Source organism: Acinonyx jubatus, chromosome B4 (genome assembly GCF_027475565.1).
Source record: "Acinonyx jubatus isolate Ajub_Pintada_27869175 chromosome B4, VMU_Ajub_asm_v1.0, whole genome shotgun sequence".
NCBI classification, from domain to species: Eukaryota; Metazoa; Chordata; class Mammalia; order Carnivora; family Felidae; genus Acinonyx; species Acinonyx jubatus.
This window is the reverse complement of record NC_069387.1, coordinates 5,796,135-5,809,532: the sequence shown is the minus strand read 5'-3', so window position 1 is coordinate 5,809,532 and position 13,398 is coordinate 5,796,135. Positions and strand designations below refer to the sequence as shown.

Genomic DNA, 13,398 nt, shown 5'->3' with positions numbered 1-13,398 from the left:
CCATGCCCCAGGAGCTGGGGGGGGAGGGGGGGAGCCTGGAGGACTGAATGGATTCCACCAAGAAGTTCCAGAGGGAGGAGGGAGGATGATAGAGGCGGAGGGAAGAAAGGCTTCAAAGAGGAGGTAAGGACTGAGCAGGAGCTTGAAAGATGAAGGAAGTAGGGATGGGGTGCAGAGGGAGGATGGAACGAAATAGGAAAGCATTCTAGGGAGAGGGAACGGTATTGCTACAAGCCCAGAGCCATGAAACAGCTTGACACGTTGGACAAATGGCAATAGCTCCGCATGGTCCTAACTAAGCTCCTTCGGGCTGCAGCGTGGAGATCTGACTGGGAGAGACAGGTGTCGGGACTGGGTAGGGCAACAGGTAAGTTGTGGTGGCTTGGAGTCACGCTGAGGCAAGTGGGGCGGGAAGGGGAAGGAAGGGGCAAGGCAAACCAGCTCTGGTCCAGGAGGGGAAAGGTGACATCCGAGTGCTGGGCAGAGCGCCAGGGTACCTGTCACCGAGCTGGTGAAATAGACGGGGCCCATTTGAAAGGCAGGACCCTGAGTTCTGCTTGGACCCGGCAGGTTGAGGGTCTGATGACAAAACTCTTGCATGTTAATTTTATCCTTGAATGCTTATTACATACCATCTTGGTGCTCCTGTGCGCACACACATGTGCGAGCCTTCAACAGGATTGCGGACATTTACGTTCACAACAGCATTGTTTACAAGGGTGCGATTCGTGTTGCCCTTGCCAGTGTTAGGTAAGAGCATTTCAAAAATATTTGCTAGTTGCAGTGGCTTAAAAAAAATGCTATTGTGTCGTGTTTTATATTTAAATAGTTTAACTCTTTTTATTGTTAGAGTTTTGTGAAGAGTTGAATATTAATAGATCCCCAAAGAATATGCATTATCAAATTCCAATATTATCCTTTCTCAGTTATTTGCTCCAAAAGGCAAAAACTTTCAAGAGAGCTTCAATAGCAGAGTAAAAGCCATTTGTTTTTTTTTTTAAGGCTCTGACATTTTCCCTCTAATAAATCGAAGCTACTCATGATTACTTTAGATTTTAATTCAATGTTTTATTGTATGAATTCTTAGTTTCCTGATGTATATTCTTTTGTCCATACCGGTGTGCATTTTATCTATATCACCTCTGAATTTATAGTCCATGCCTTGAAATGCCAATAGCATATTTTTAAATTTTGGTCTTGAAATGGTCACGTGGTAGAATTGACAGTTGTTCTTGCTATATAATTCTGTGAATTTAAATCTAGATTTCTGTGACCATCACCGTGACCAGGCTATAGTACAGGGTCACCTCCCCACGCCCAAAGCTTGCTCATGCTCTATCTTTATAACCCCCTGTCCTCTGTCCAAACCACTGCTAACCACTGTTGTCTCTATACGGTTTTGTCTTTTCAAGAATGTCCTGTAAATGCAATTATATAGTATCTTGTTTTATTTTGCATTTATATATATATATATATATATATATATATATTTTTTTTTTTTTTTAATGCTTACCTATTTTTGAGAGAGAGAAAGAGACAACGTGAACAGGGGAGGGGCAGACAGAGAAGGAGACACAGTATCCGAAGCAGGTTCCAGGCTCCAAGCTGTCAGCACAGAGCCTGATGCAGGGCTCGAACTCATGAACCCCAAGATCACGACCTGTGCCGAAGTGGGATCACCGACTGAGCCACCCAGGCACCCCCATTTTGCATTTCTTAAAGCGCTCACAGGCTGAACATCTTCCCACATAACTAATTGAAACTATGTTTGTTTGTTTTTTTAATATTTGGTATAGTTTGTGTTATTGCCACTTAATTCCTTGGGTCATAGGTGGTTTTTATTTTGTTTGGCTTTTTCAAATTTGTGTATGCTTATTATAAAGAATGACAGTTATTGTCTGTTGTAGTTACTCTAGATATTTTCTTTGACTTTGTTTTATTATTGTCTTCAAATGTGTAAGACTTACAAATAGTAATACCACTTGATCTAGTCATATTGAAAACACTAGTGATCTACACTGATGCAGTATTCCTAAATTTAAAAAAATTATAAAAAGGTGCTTATTACGGCATTATTTCTATTATGAAAAAACATGTGTCTAAACATTTAAGTACAAGACTTTAGTAAAACAGGTCAGTAGAAGATGGTGCAAGAAGTTAAAGGATGTTTACAAAGATAACATACTACCTTGGACAATTTTTATGGCAAAATGTTAAATTAAAGCATTTGGGTTTTTTTAATGTTTATTTTTGAGAGGGGGGGAGGGACAGAGAGAGAGGGAGACACAGAATCCGAAGCAGTCTCCAGGCTCCGAGCTGTCAGCACAGAGCCCGACGTGGGGCTCGAACCCACAGACTGTGAATCGTGACCTGAGCCGAAGTCAGACGCTCAACCGACTGAGCCCCCCAGGCGCCCCTGGCAAGATGTGAAATTAAAAAGCCAAATATAATCCCGTAAACACAGTATGAGCAAAGCATGTAAAACAAAACCACAAAACCTGTTCATTAAAAAAAGACGAAAGAAAATACATCAAAAGAGTAGTAGCGACTTGCTTCCGCTGTGGAACTATGAGAAGATTTTTTACAATTTGTGTATTTATTTTTCATAATGATCACATTTCACATTGAAGCTACAGGAGGGGAAAAACTCTGAGTAGCTCAGGAATGAAATGCTGCCTTTTACCTTAAAAAAATGCACCCCAAGGGGTGCCTGGGTGGCTCTGTCGGTTGAGCATCTGACTTCCACTCAGGTCACGATCTCACAGTTTGTGAGTTCAAGCCCCATATCAGGCTCTGTACTGACAGCTCAGAGCCGGGAGCCTGCTTCGGATTCTGTGTCTCCCTCTCTCTCTGCCCCTGCCCTGCTCACACACTGTCTCTGTCTCTCAAAAGGTGAATAAACATTAAAAAAAAATGTTAAAAAACAAACCACGCACCCCTGAGCAAACATGTTAGGTTCAGCACACAGATGCTCGTTCTGTCTTCTAGATGTGAAAATGTCAGGTCCTGTCCCCATGACTAGACCTTTAAAAAGTGAGGCAGTGGCCTGGCCAGCAAACAGATGCATGCCTGGGGTAAAATGCCAAGATGCTCATGGGTGAGGGGCTAGGGCTAGCAAATCTGGGTGGCTGGTGGGCTAGGAAATCAGCTAAGCAGGGCGTGCTGGAGGAGAAGGGGGTTCCGCTATGATTCCCTCCCCTACTGCATCCGGAAACCCTCATCACCCTAGAGGTTTCTGTCTGCTCCCCGGACAGACTTTTCCAGGTGCATGTTGAGTTGCTGCTGTGAATTCTGAGCCCAGCCTGGAAATAGCAAAGTGACACATCCGTCACTAAAGGTCACAGTGGTTGTAACTCAGGCTTTATGAGTCAGTGATCCCTCCAGACTCAGAATTAATTACTTAACTTTACTCGTGTTGAGGAAATCTTCAGAGGGTCCATGTATGGTAAACACTTGTAAATGAGGACACTCTTGGCGATCTTTCCTATTAGTGCAGAAAAATATAGATTTGTCCAGAAGACCTACGTGACCCAGGAAAGGGGCTGTTGTCAAGGAAGTTTTCTCCAGAGAGCTCTCAGTCATTAGCCTGGCTCCCGTCCAAGAATACTAACCTCAGAGGCTGTCAGAGGGTGAAGGGGGCCCCTGAAGACACATCTAGAAGTCATCTGGTGACCGTTTCAACAGTGTGACTTATATGGAATGTATTTCAGAGACTAAGGACACCTGAAAAATATGATGATTTTACAACCGTGTCCTTTAGTTAAACCCTGCTAAATTGTGGGCGATTGAGACTTTCTTAGAATCCATGAAGTTCACAGCAGTTGTCAAGAGCCCCTAATCTCTCTCTGTAGGTTCAGAAAACACTCAAAGACCACCCAGCACTTCAGAGAACCAGCAGTCTTGAATGGCCCTGCCAGATTTGGGATTATTCCGTTGGCGCTCACATGTGGGGTCCTATCATTCTGAGGACTTGTCTTTCTTTCTACAAAGGTAGAAAGGACAGCTAATGCTTCATTGTTCTTATCTTTGGCTTACTTAAGAGACTGAGGAGAGAACAGTTCAAGAAGAGAGAAGAAGCAAAGACGTAACTTTTCCACTGAATACCAGATGGTAGTTTCAGATTAATGGGACCTCATGGAAAAGTAGGTAAAAGAAAGAAAAGTGGGGGCAATGGGTGGTTACTTGAGGTAAGTGTCCAAACAAGGACATGAAGGAATAGCAGATGAAGAACCAGACTAGAATCCTGGAATTTGTTCGCCAACATTATGATGGCTTTCCCCTCATATCCCTAGGTATGCATAATTATTGGTAATTTGGCTTTTGTCATTTATCCTTAGATGATAAGGCATTCTTTTATGGTGGGCAATGATTTGGGATTTTTTTAAGTGCTTTGGAATGTTCAAAGGCTTATTTTATATGGAGGTATATACATGTGCATATATGTACATATACACACGCATATATGACTGCGAAGAAAGTAGACCTTTTTGAAATGTCTGAAGTAAATAGAGTTCAGCTGCTAAATGCCCAGAGCCAAGTGCATCACACACATAAATAGCCCACGTAAGAATTTTGTGGTGTCATGTTTTTGTGACTAAAATAGACTCACCCTTTCTAAACTCATTTTCTTATTATTGTGGGTTGTTTCTTGGGTATCTGCTTGCATAACAGAAGAAATAAAATGTTGGAAATTTTTCTTGCCTGTTTCTGCAACTATTAAGTGTAACCCCCTTAAATTAGGAGTGGAATTATAGTTCTAACTGACAAGGTTGAGTAATGCAGACGTCGGGAAGCCTCTTTCCTTGGCTAGTCAGTCTGGGGTTTGGGGTGAGCCCAATAATGTCCTTTGCAGAAGGGGAAGTAAAAGTATTTGCTTAAATGGATCCTTGAGCCATTTGAGCCTCTGAGCTGTCAGTGATAAAGCGCTGGTTAAGTGGGAATGGGACACCCAAAATAATATACTTTATAGCCCCCAACAGCATGTGTCTTTATCACTTTGCAGGGAGCAACCATGTCACCATTTCTTCGCATTGGTTTGTCCAACTTCGACTGTGGGTCCTGCCAGCCATGTCAGGGAGAGGCTGTTAACCCTTACTGCGCTGTGCTGGTCAAAGAATATGTTGAATCAGGTAAGCTTGAGTGGGTATTCGAGGTGGGGAGGAGGAAAGTCCTTGTGTGAACTAGGAAGCAAGTCCTTCCAGAAACGTCAGAGTCATCTGGTTCAACCTAATTTTACAGTTCAGGAAACTGATGGCCAGCCAAGCCAAGTACTTCCTCAAGGGCGTATGAGCTTAGTGACCGACTCAGGCGGAGACCCAGGTCTCCTCCCTCGTATTCCATTTCACTGCGCCATTTTCTCACATACGCAAAAGGAACAAAGAAAAGGAGAAATGGGTTGAAGACGTGATGTGAGGACTTAATGGGGGTGATAAAATCTACTGGTGAGCTCAAGTCGAACATGGCACCTGCACTGCTAACCCTGGTTATTTCCAGTGATTACAGATAGATTAAGTCTGCACAATCTTACAATGAACTCTAAAGATGGTTATTGAGGGGAGCCATCCCGGGTGGTTCACACAGAACGTATTTATGGAGTGCCTAGTGTCCAGTGGGGGGAAAAAGTGCCTTTCCTTTAGAGCTTCTACTCTAGCAGAGGGAGAGAGGTATGGAACAAACTAGAATATAAGGAATAATGAGGAGGAGTGCTGGGCAGAAAACCGAAGCAGGGCGAAGTGGGGGGAGAGAGACTTGGGGACAGAGAAGTGTGTGTTATTTCCCATGGGGTGGTACTGAAAAGGCGTCTCAGGGAGTGGCGTTTGCAGATGCGGGAGGAACCCGATTCGGCAGCTGAGAACCTCCAACGAGGTGTTTCCAGCTCAAAATCGTGGGTTTCCAAATCCCACCAGGCTGGCCTTTCCCTCCCTTAGAGACCTCCCTTCGTGACGGACTCCACCCTTGCAGCCACCGGGAGTGTGCACCAAGCTGAGGAGAAGGTCCAAATCATCCTGATTTCCCTTCTGCCCGGATTCCTCTCCTGTTTAGTTGCAAGTGAGAATGGCACTTGCTCCGGATCTAAAACCTTTCAAATGCCACAGAAACCTTTGAAGTGTGAAATGTCTGAGTTTCTCAAAGCCGCTTTCCACTTAATGGGTCTCCGGGAGCTCGTTCTCTCTAAGCATGGGCCTCACTGACATTTGCCTCCTGAGAGCCTCTTTTTCATCTCTTCTTTTGGCCTTGCCTTTGAACGTGGTCGGATCGGCCATGGGTATCAAGAGACCTTGTCAGAAAAGACGACGACTTCGTTTTTTCCAAAAGGTTAGCCTGTCGCATCTGGAGAGTTTGGTTTTTGATTTTGTCTTTGGTTTTGTTCTGACGAGAAATCACTCTGCCCGTCACAATTCAAATATTATTTTTGTACAATTTATGGGGTTTGGGTTTTTTAGATTTTTTCATTTGAGTATTGTTGACGCTCAAATGTCTTACTAGTTTCAGGTGTTCAGTGTAGTGATTCGACAAATCTATACCTTCTGCTATGCTCACCACCAGGGTAACTGCCATCTGTCGGCCTAGGACACTATTACAGTACCACTGACTATACTCCCCGTGCTGTACCTTTTATCCTCGTGACTTATTCCAGAAATGGAAGCCTAGACTTCCCTTTCTCCTTTACCCATTTTGCCCATCCCCCACCCCACTCCACCCCTCTAGAAACCATCGGTGCTCCCTATTTATAGGCCTGATTCTGCTTTTTGTTTATTTATTCATTTGGTTTTTTTAAAAAAAGATCCCACATGTGAGTAAAATTGTATAGTATTTCTCTTTCTCTCTAGAGCCTACCACCCTCTAGATTGTCTATGTTGTTACAAACGGCACGAGCTCATCCTTTTTTATGGCTGTGTAATATTCCGTTGCACGTCCATCTTCCTTATCCATTCATCTATTGGTGGACTCTTAGGTCATTTCCGTATCTTGGCTATTGTATAAATAATGCTGCATTAATAAACATAGGGGTGCATGTATCTTTTCAAACTGGTGTTTTTGTTCTCTTTGGGTAAATACCCGGCAGTGGAAATACTGGATCATATGATAGTTCTATTTTTAAGCTTTGAGCGCCCTCCATACTGTTTGCCATAGTGGCTGCACCAATTTTTAAAACCCTATCAATCTTGAGGGTGTTAGGCTGCATTTTCCATAATGAGTCAACAGGGCAGAGTGTTGTCATTCTGGGAGCCTTTGAAAATGATAAAAACGTACCATAAATAGAGAGGATCCTGAGCTCTGGTCCTCTTTTTGGGTGCTTACAAACCTAGTGAGAGAGCATGAGAAGCGCCATTGTGCACGTATCTCTGTCCCATGCAGGGCGTGGAGAATGGTTGCAGCTGAGGAGTTCTGAGAAAGAAGGGCTTCCAGTCCGTGGAAGCAAAATGTTACTCCGGTCGTTATAGAATTGCCATTGGCACTTTTCAAAAGTCCCATCTCCGGTTAAATCTTTTTTTAAGCAAGCCATAAAAATCTTCCCCTTCCTCTTCCACCCTCACCATTGTCAGAGTTTACCCCTTTCATAGCCAGGTTTACCTAGAATTAGAAGTTTCCACTTATTCAAGTGCTTATATACTTCCCAAATCATTTAGCAAATGCTAGGCGTGTGTCCCGCTTTGGCATTGTGCGTGAGAGAGAAGGGGCTATCGGGAGTCAGAACTGCTTTGTTTCCGTGCTTAGATGGATTTTTGCCTTTTGCTTTACCAACATGACTGCATTTAAATCTGCCACGCAGTGTGCTGTTTATCACAAGAAACCGAGGTTCAGATACAGCTGCAGTTTGCTGCTTTTGAAATGATTAAAGTATAAATACTGTAGAAAATCCAGTGGGGATGAAAGCTATACCAACACTACTTAATTCCGCCAGCAAACTCTTTCCCAGTCACCTTGGTGGTTCTGGGAAGGTTTTATTTACTCTTTATTACCCTGACCACGGTTCTCAGCAGCCACGTCCGAGTCTCCTGGCTGCCTGCCTGCCTTTCCTCACCTGTAGGTCTATAGCCTGCTTCCCTGACCCCATGGATGAAGACCACCGCCTCTCTGAGTCACCTGTTAGTTTTTGCTTAGGGTGCATGATACATGTAAAATGTATCCTTTCCTGAGAGTTAGAGAAGCAAATAATGGCTCCTTATGTTTTGAAGGTTTTATCTTGGGGCACCTGGGTGGCCAATTTGGTTAGGCGTCCAACTCTTGATTTCGACTCAGGTCATGATCTCACGGTTTGTGGGTTCGAGCCCTGCATCAGGCTCCACGCTGACAGTGTGGAGCCTGCCTGGGATTCTCTCTTTCTCCTTCTCTGTCCGCCCCTCCCACCATGCTCTTTCTCTTCCCCCCAAAAAAATAAAGAATGGAAAAGAACAAAAGTTTTACCTCATAGTGCATGTATGTCAAATAGAAAACTTCTAAATATCTTTTTAAAGAAGCACTCACCATAAACCTTAAATTTTGCCACAGAGTCTTTCAGATAAACACACAGCAGTTGTTTTTTTTTTTTTACCAGATGACAGTGAAATTAATTAGTGTGTCCACCCTTTGCAGATTAACAAAGGAAGACCCCCAAAGGCATAAAAGTATATAACATGTAGAGAATGGGACCTAGGTCACTCTACCCTCCCAAATACATCAAGCCGAGGCCCTGATGTCTTTTTATTTGCTCAGGTGTTCACCCTCAAAGTGAAGAAACTGTTGAATAGAGAAAGAACACTGCTAGTCCAAGACATCCAATTTTTGTTGCCTAAATTACTAGATTGACTTTAAAGTTTCAATACATTACCTTGCATGTAGACCTTGGGACTGTCTCATCCTGTCTCTAGTGTTGTGTGTGTTGTTTTTGACCTTCCAACGGGAATTATAGATCCTAGAGAACAGAGAGAATGGGTGCCAATGTCAAGTGGAATTATTTCCCAGAGTTGGCTAAAGGAGTAACGAGAACATATCTTTCTGTTCCCAGAGAATGGGCAGATGTATATCCAGAAAAAGCCAACTATGTACCCACCCTGGGACAGCACTTTCGATGCCCACATCAACAAGGGAAGAGTCATGCAGATCATTGTGAAGGGCAAGAATGTGGACCTAATATCCGAAACTACTGTCGAGCTCTCCTCTCTGGCTGAGCGATGCAGGAAGAACAACGGCAAGGCGGAGATATGGGTAAGTATCCAGGCTGCAGGCTTCTTTGAAAGGTCACACCATTCAGTGGTCAGCACCACATTCACCAAAGACAAGAGCGTAGTTCCAGTGTCATCCTGAATTTATGACACACTAGCCTTGAGAAAACAGATTCTCTGCTAACGACAGTGACGATTCATTGTGGACTATGAAACTTATCAACACACTCTATCTTAATTCCTATGTTAAGGTGAAGAAGGTCTCTTAGGCTGTGAACAACACTTATTGATTTATAAGTGCAAAAGTAAGCTCAGAAATATCACAGATCGCCCTTAACTTGGGAACCTAACTGCTCCCTATTTATGGAGGTATCATATCTGTGTGATCTCTTGATATCTTCGAAGATTAGAGAAACATACAGATAGAGGAACAGCAAAGACCCATGTGATATTTGGTCTGCCCTCTCCATACTTTGCCTATCCCTATCAATTTTCTTAGCCCTAAAAAAAATTCCCTATTCACTTGTAAGGCTCACTCTGCAGTAAAAAGTACGTCATAAACAATCCATGTTACCGCAAGTTTTGGAAACCTTAGCTTATAACTGCTTGGGTAGCAAATGCTTAGAAATGTTAAAGAAAAGAGTAAAATATGGATGCATAAAAAAATTCTAATGAAAACTTCTTGGGTCTACAAAATGATGAAAAAAAAAAAAAAAACAACCCCACCGGTAAATACTGATTTTAAATTACCTGAATCCCAGAAAATGGTTTCAAATGCTTTATTATTTATGCAAAAGGAGAGAATCTTATCTTTCTGCTTCTTATTTCCTGTAGCTCAGATTTTTAAGAACTCCACCCAGAAGTTTTTGAAGTCACTGGTTTCAAAATGGGAATGCTAGAAACCTACCAACTAGATTTTTGTGTCAGTGTTCTACATGTGACCTCAAAAAAATTCAGTACTTTTTAGAAGAATATATATTCATACACATCTTTGCTGGTGACACTAAAGTGATCTTTGAAGATAGACATATGCCAAGATTTTTTTTAAGTTCCCATGCTTACGTATGTTTAGAAAAGGTAGTCCAGCAATATCTGTTGGAGGAATTCCGTGTCCACTTGGAGAAAGGATCATGGAAACAGATCTCCTCTTGAGGGACTGCGGAGGCAGGTAAGAGGAGGCAAAATAATCTAATGACGTCACAGATGTGTGAGTTGGCATGAAAGGATTTACACAAACCAGAGAATGTGAGACCCTGAGACTGTTTGTAGCTTAAGGCAGGGCAGCATTTAGCTCGGCTGGGAGAAGACATTCATTCGACCAAGTCTCCCTCCATATTCTGCTCATTCCCATTTATTTTCTGCCTTCTGCCTCATTTAAAAAAAATTTTTTTTAATGTTTTTTTTATTTTTGAGAGAGACAGAGACAGAATGCGAGTGGGTTGGGGCAGAGAGAGAGGGAGGCACAGAATCTGAAGCAGGCTCCAGGCTCCGAGCTGTCAGCACACAGCCTGACGCGGGGCTCGCACTCACGGACCGCGAGATCACGACCTGAGCCAAAGTCGGACGCTCGACCGACTGAGCCACCTAGGCACCCCCTGCCTCATTTTTTAAAGTCACCAAATCCCCAATTTTTTAAAATAGCATGCTATTTGATTTCCTTTTCAGGTAACGAAAGGACAACTAATTTTTAAATTATTTATTTAGACTTCGCTGATGAGCAGGTCGCTTTTCTATTATATCTAGATCTTAAAGTTGCATTTGCCTTCTTGCCTTGGCTGTTCCTGGTTTTATTCTTGTCAGACTTTTCACTTCTTTTGCATTCTAAGGTTATTTAGACACAAGCACTTGGTGGCCCTCAGATCCTCATTTATCTAGCAACTTTTTACATTGTCCAGCTCTTTGTTTCAAGGTCATTTCTCAGTTTGCTTTCACTTATAGTGTTTAAGGGCCAACAGGGTGCTTTGGGCTTAGATTTTCCCCTCGCTCTGTTGAAATCCACTTCCTTAAAAATGTCTCTACTTAAAAAAAAAATATCTATTGTCTGAAAGTTGCCCCTTCACCTCCCCAGACTCCATCCAGTTTCTCCGCACCGCACTCAGACTTACCGTCCGCTTTCCCAAGGTTTCACCTGTTTGTGTGGTTCGCTCTCAAAGGCATGGTGCAAACAGGACTTCCTATGGCTACTGGTTTTCCAGCAGCCAACTGGTTCAACTTCCTCCGTCATCACTAATTCCCACAACTTGGTGGTCACCTGGGACCAACTGTCCCCACTTCACTTGGGAACGAACCCCTTATTTCTTGCTCTTCCTGGTGCCTTTTTGCTCGCGTCTTTATTATTTATTCCACAAACCGGAGGACAAGGTGTATATACTTGATGTTAAAAGCACTTCTGTTCTCACTGATCTGTTTTAAGCTTGCGTGAAGATTTATAGTTGACCAAGCAGTAAATGCTTATGTTCTCATAAAATTCAAATAGTTATGATGCTGTGACGTAACTCTCGTTATTGTGTCAGCTTTGCAGAGATCTTGAAAGGCTTAGTGACACGCACGAGGTCACACAGCCAGTAAATTATTTAACCACGGTTCAATTCAGTCCTGGGTTCAGCCACACATTTCTTACTATTTCTCAGTGATTCTGGTTAACCCATGGATGCAATGACCAATATTGACCTTCAGCTCACCTTCTGAGTCTTTTCCGTATACTAACGACCTAGTGCAGTGGCTTCAGATGTGAGCAATAGTACTCAAGTTTTCTTGGATTTGTCATTTTCCGCCGCGTCACATCACATGATATCCTGCATCATCCCTTTAATGTCACTCTGTTCTGGTCTCTTCTACATGACGATATTAAAATATGCATTTTTATCCATTCTTAGACTCATCTAGTTGAAGTTTCCCTTGATAGATTATCCAGCACTTTCCCAAGGAAACAGTTGCTCCTACCGAAAGGAAAACACTGTTTCCACTTAATGCCCTGGTTAACGTAGGGACACTGAGTAGGCACCCTCAAGGTAGGATCCATCTTTCCTTCCAAAAGACCTACTGCTCCCCCAATTAGCTGGCCCTGGTGTCTCTGATTCTTTTGTCATGGTGGCGATCTGAATCTGCCCTACGGCAAGTGTACAGATAGGAAGCAGCACGGGGCAAGAAAATCAAATAGAAACTGAGAATTGTGTTGCTTCCTATTGGAAATTTGGATCTCCAAGCAAAATTAATGAGTTTCTGGGGTGTTTTAATGAGAGAAAGGCTGTATCCACGGAGGCTGTGCTACTCTGATGATGACCTATATGAGTAAAACGAAAGAAGGCGGCGTTGCTCGGGCTCTGCATTGGAAATCTCTGGCCATCACTACACTCGCCAGTTACTATGTCATTAAATTCCTGATTATTTCACATTCTGACTGATATTTCTTTTTTTTCTCTCTCTCTCCATCAGTTAGAGCTAAAACCTGAGGGCCGAATGCTAATGAATGCAAGATACTTTCTGGAAATGAGTGGCAAGTGATATTTTGTCTTCTCCTTTGGGGGTGCGGAGGGCGTGGGCCTTTTCCTCGTGTGCAATTTATTTGACTTTTGCAATAATACAGAAGAGAATTGGGAGAAAAGGAAACACAGTGAGTTTTCTTAAAAGTTTTCAGTGGTGCTCAAATATTAGTTGAAAATATACTATCTGGGCCAGATACACATAGAATTGTAAAACACATATAGCGTTAGTTTCCAAAAGGTGTGAACTTGGTGCTCAGTGCTTTTATAGTCTGTCTTTATTTCAGTTTGGGAATGTAACGTAAATATAAAAGGCTCTGTTTATGTGTCACTATGTGTATATACATTGTGTATAAATTAATAAATCAGGGATACCTGGCTGGCTCAGTTAAGCATCTGACTCTTGATTTTTGATCAGGTCATGATCTCACGGTTCGTGGGATTGAGCCTGGCATTGGGGCTCAAGAGAATCCTGCTTTGGATTCTCTCTCTCCCCCTCTCTCTGGCTCTCCCTTCAAAATAAGTAAATAAACATTTATAGATAGATAGATCGATAGATAGATAAACTAGGCAATCACAATCTCAGTAAAATACAAAATAAATGGGACACTCGTAAGTATTTTCCATAATGCTAGTAGCAAAATAATAATGCTTCAAGTTCATCACCTCAAATCCTTTTAGGAACAGGAAGGAAGGAAAGCTAAAGAGTTTCATTCCCATGTGACACACAGATGTGGATCAGAGAGTTTACATTTCCGAGCCCTCATGCT

At 42.7% G+C, this 13,398-nt stretch overlaps 1 protein-coding gene across 3 annotated transcripts in view; it reads left to right on the top strand.

Moving 5' to 3' along the window:
- Positions 1–13,398, top strand: part of PRKCQ (protein kinase C theta) — a 184,107-nt gene that overhangs the window by 48,331 nt on the left and 122,378 nt on the right. The window contains exons 2-5 of one of the 3 annotated variants that reach the window (XM_053225230.1): positions 3,852–4,142; positions 5,003–5,129; positions 8,990–9,189; positions 12,582–12,642. In XM_053225230.1, coding sequence (XP_053081205.1) covers positions 4,125–4,142; positions 5,003–5,129; positions 8,990–9,189; positions 12,582–12,642 — 406 coding nt within the window. In that variant the 5' untranslated portion in view covers positions 3,852–4,124. Of the gene's footprint in view, positions 1–3,851; positions 4,143–5,002; positions 5,130–8,989; positions 9,190–12,581; positions 12,643–13,398 lie in introns of those variants that run through there. The other 2 variants (XM_027073364.2, XM_027073365.2) reach the window with 2 other exon arrangements.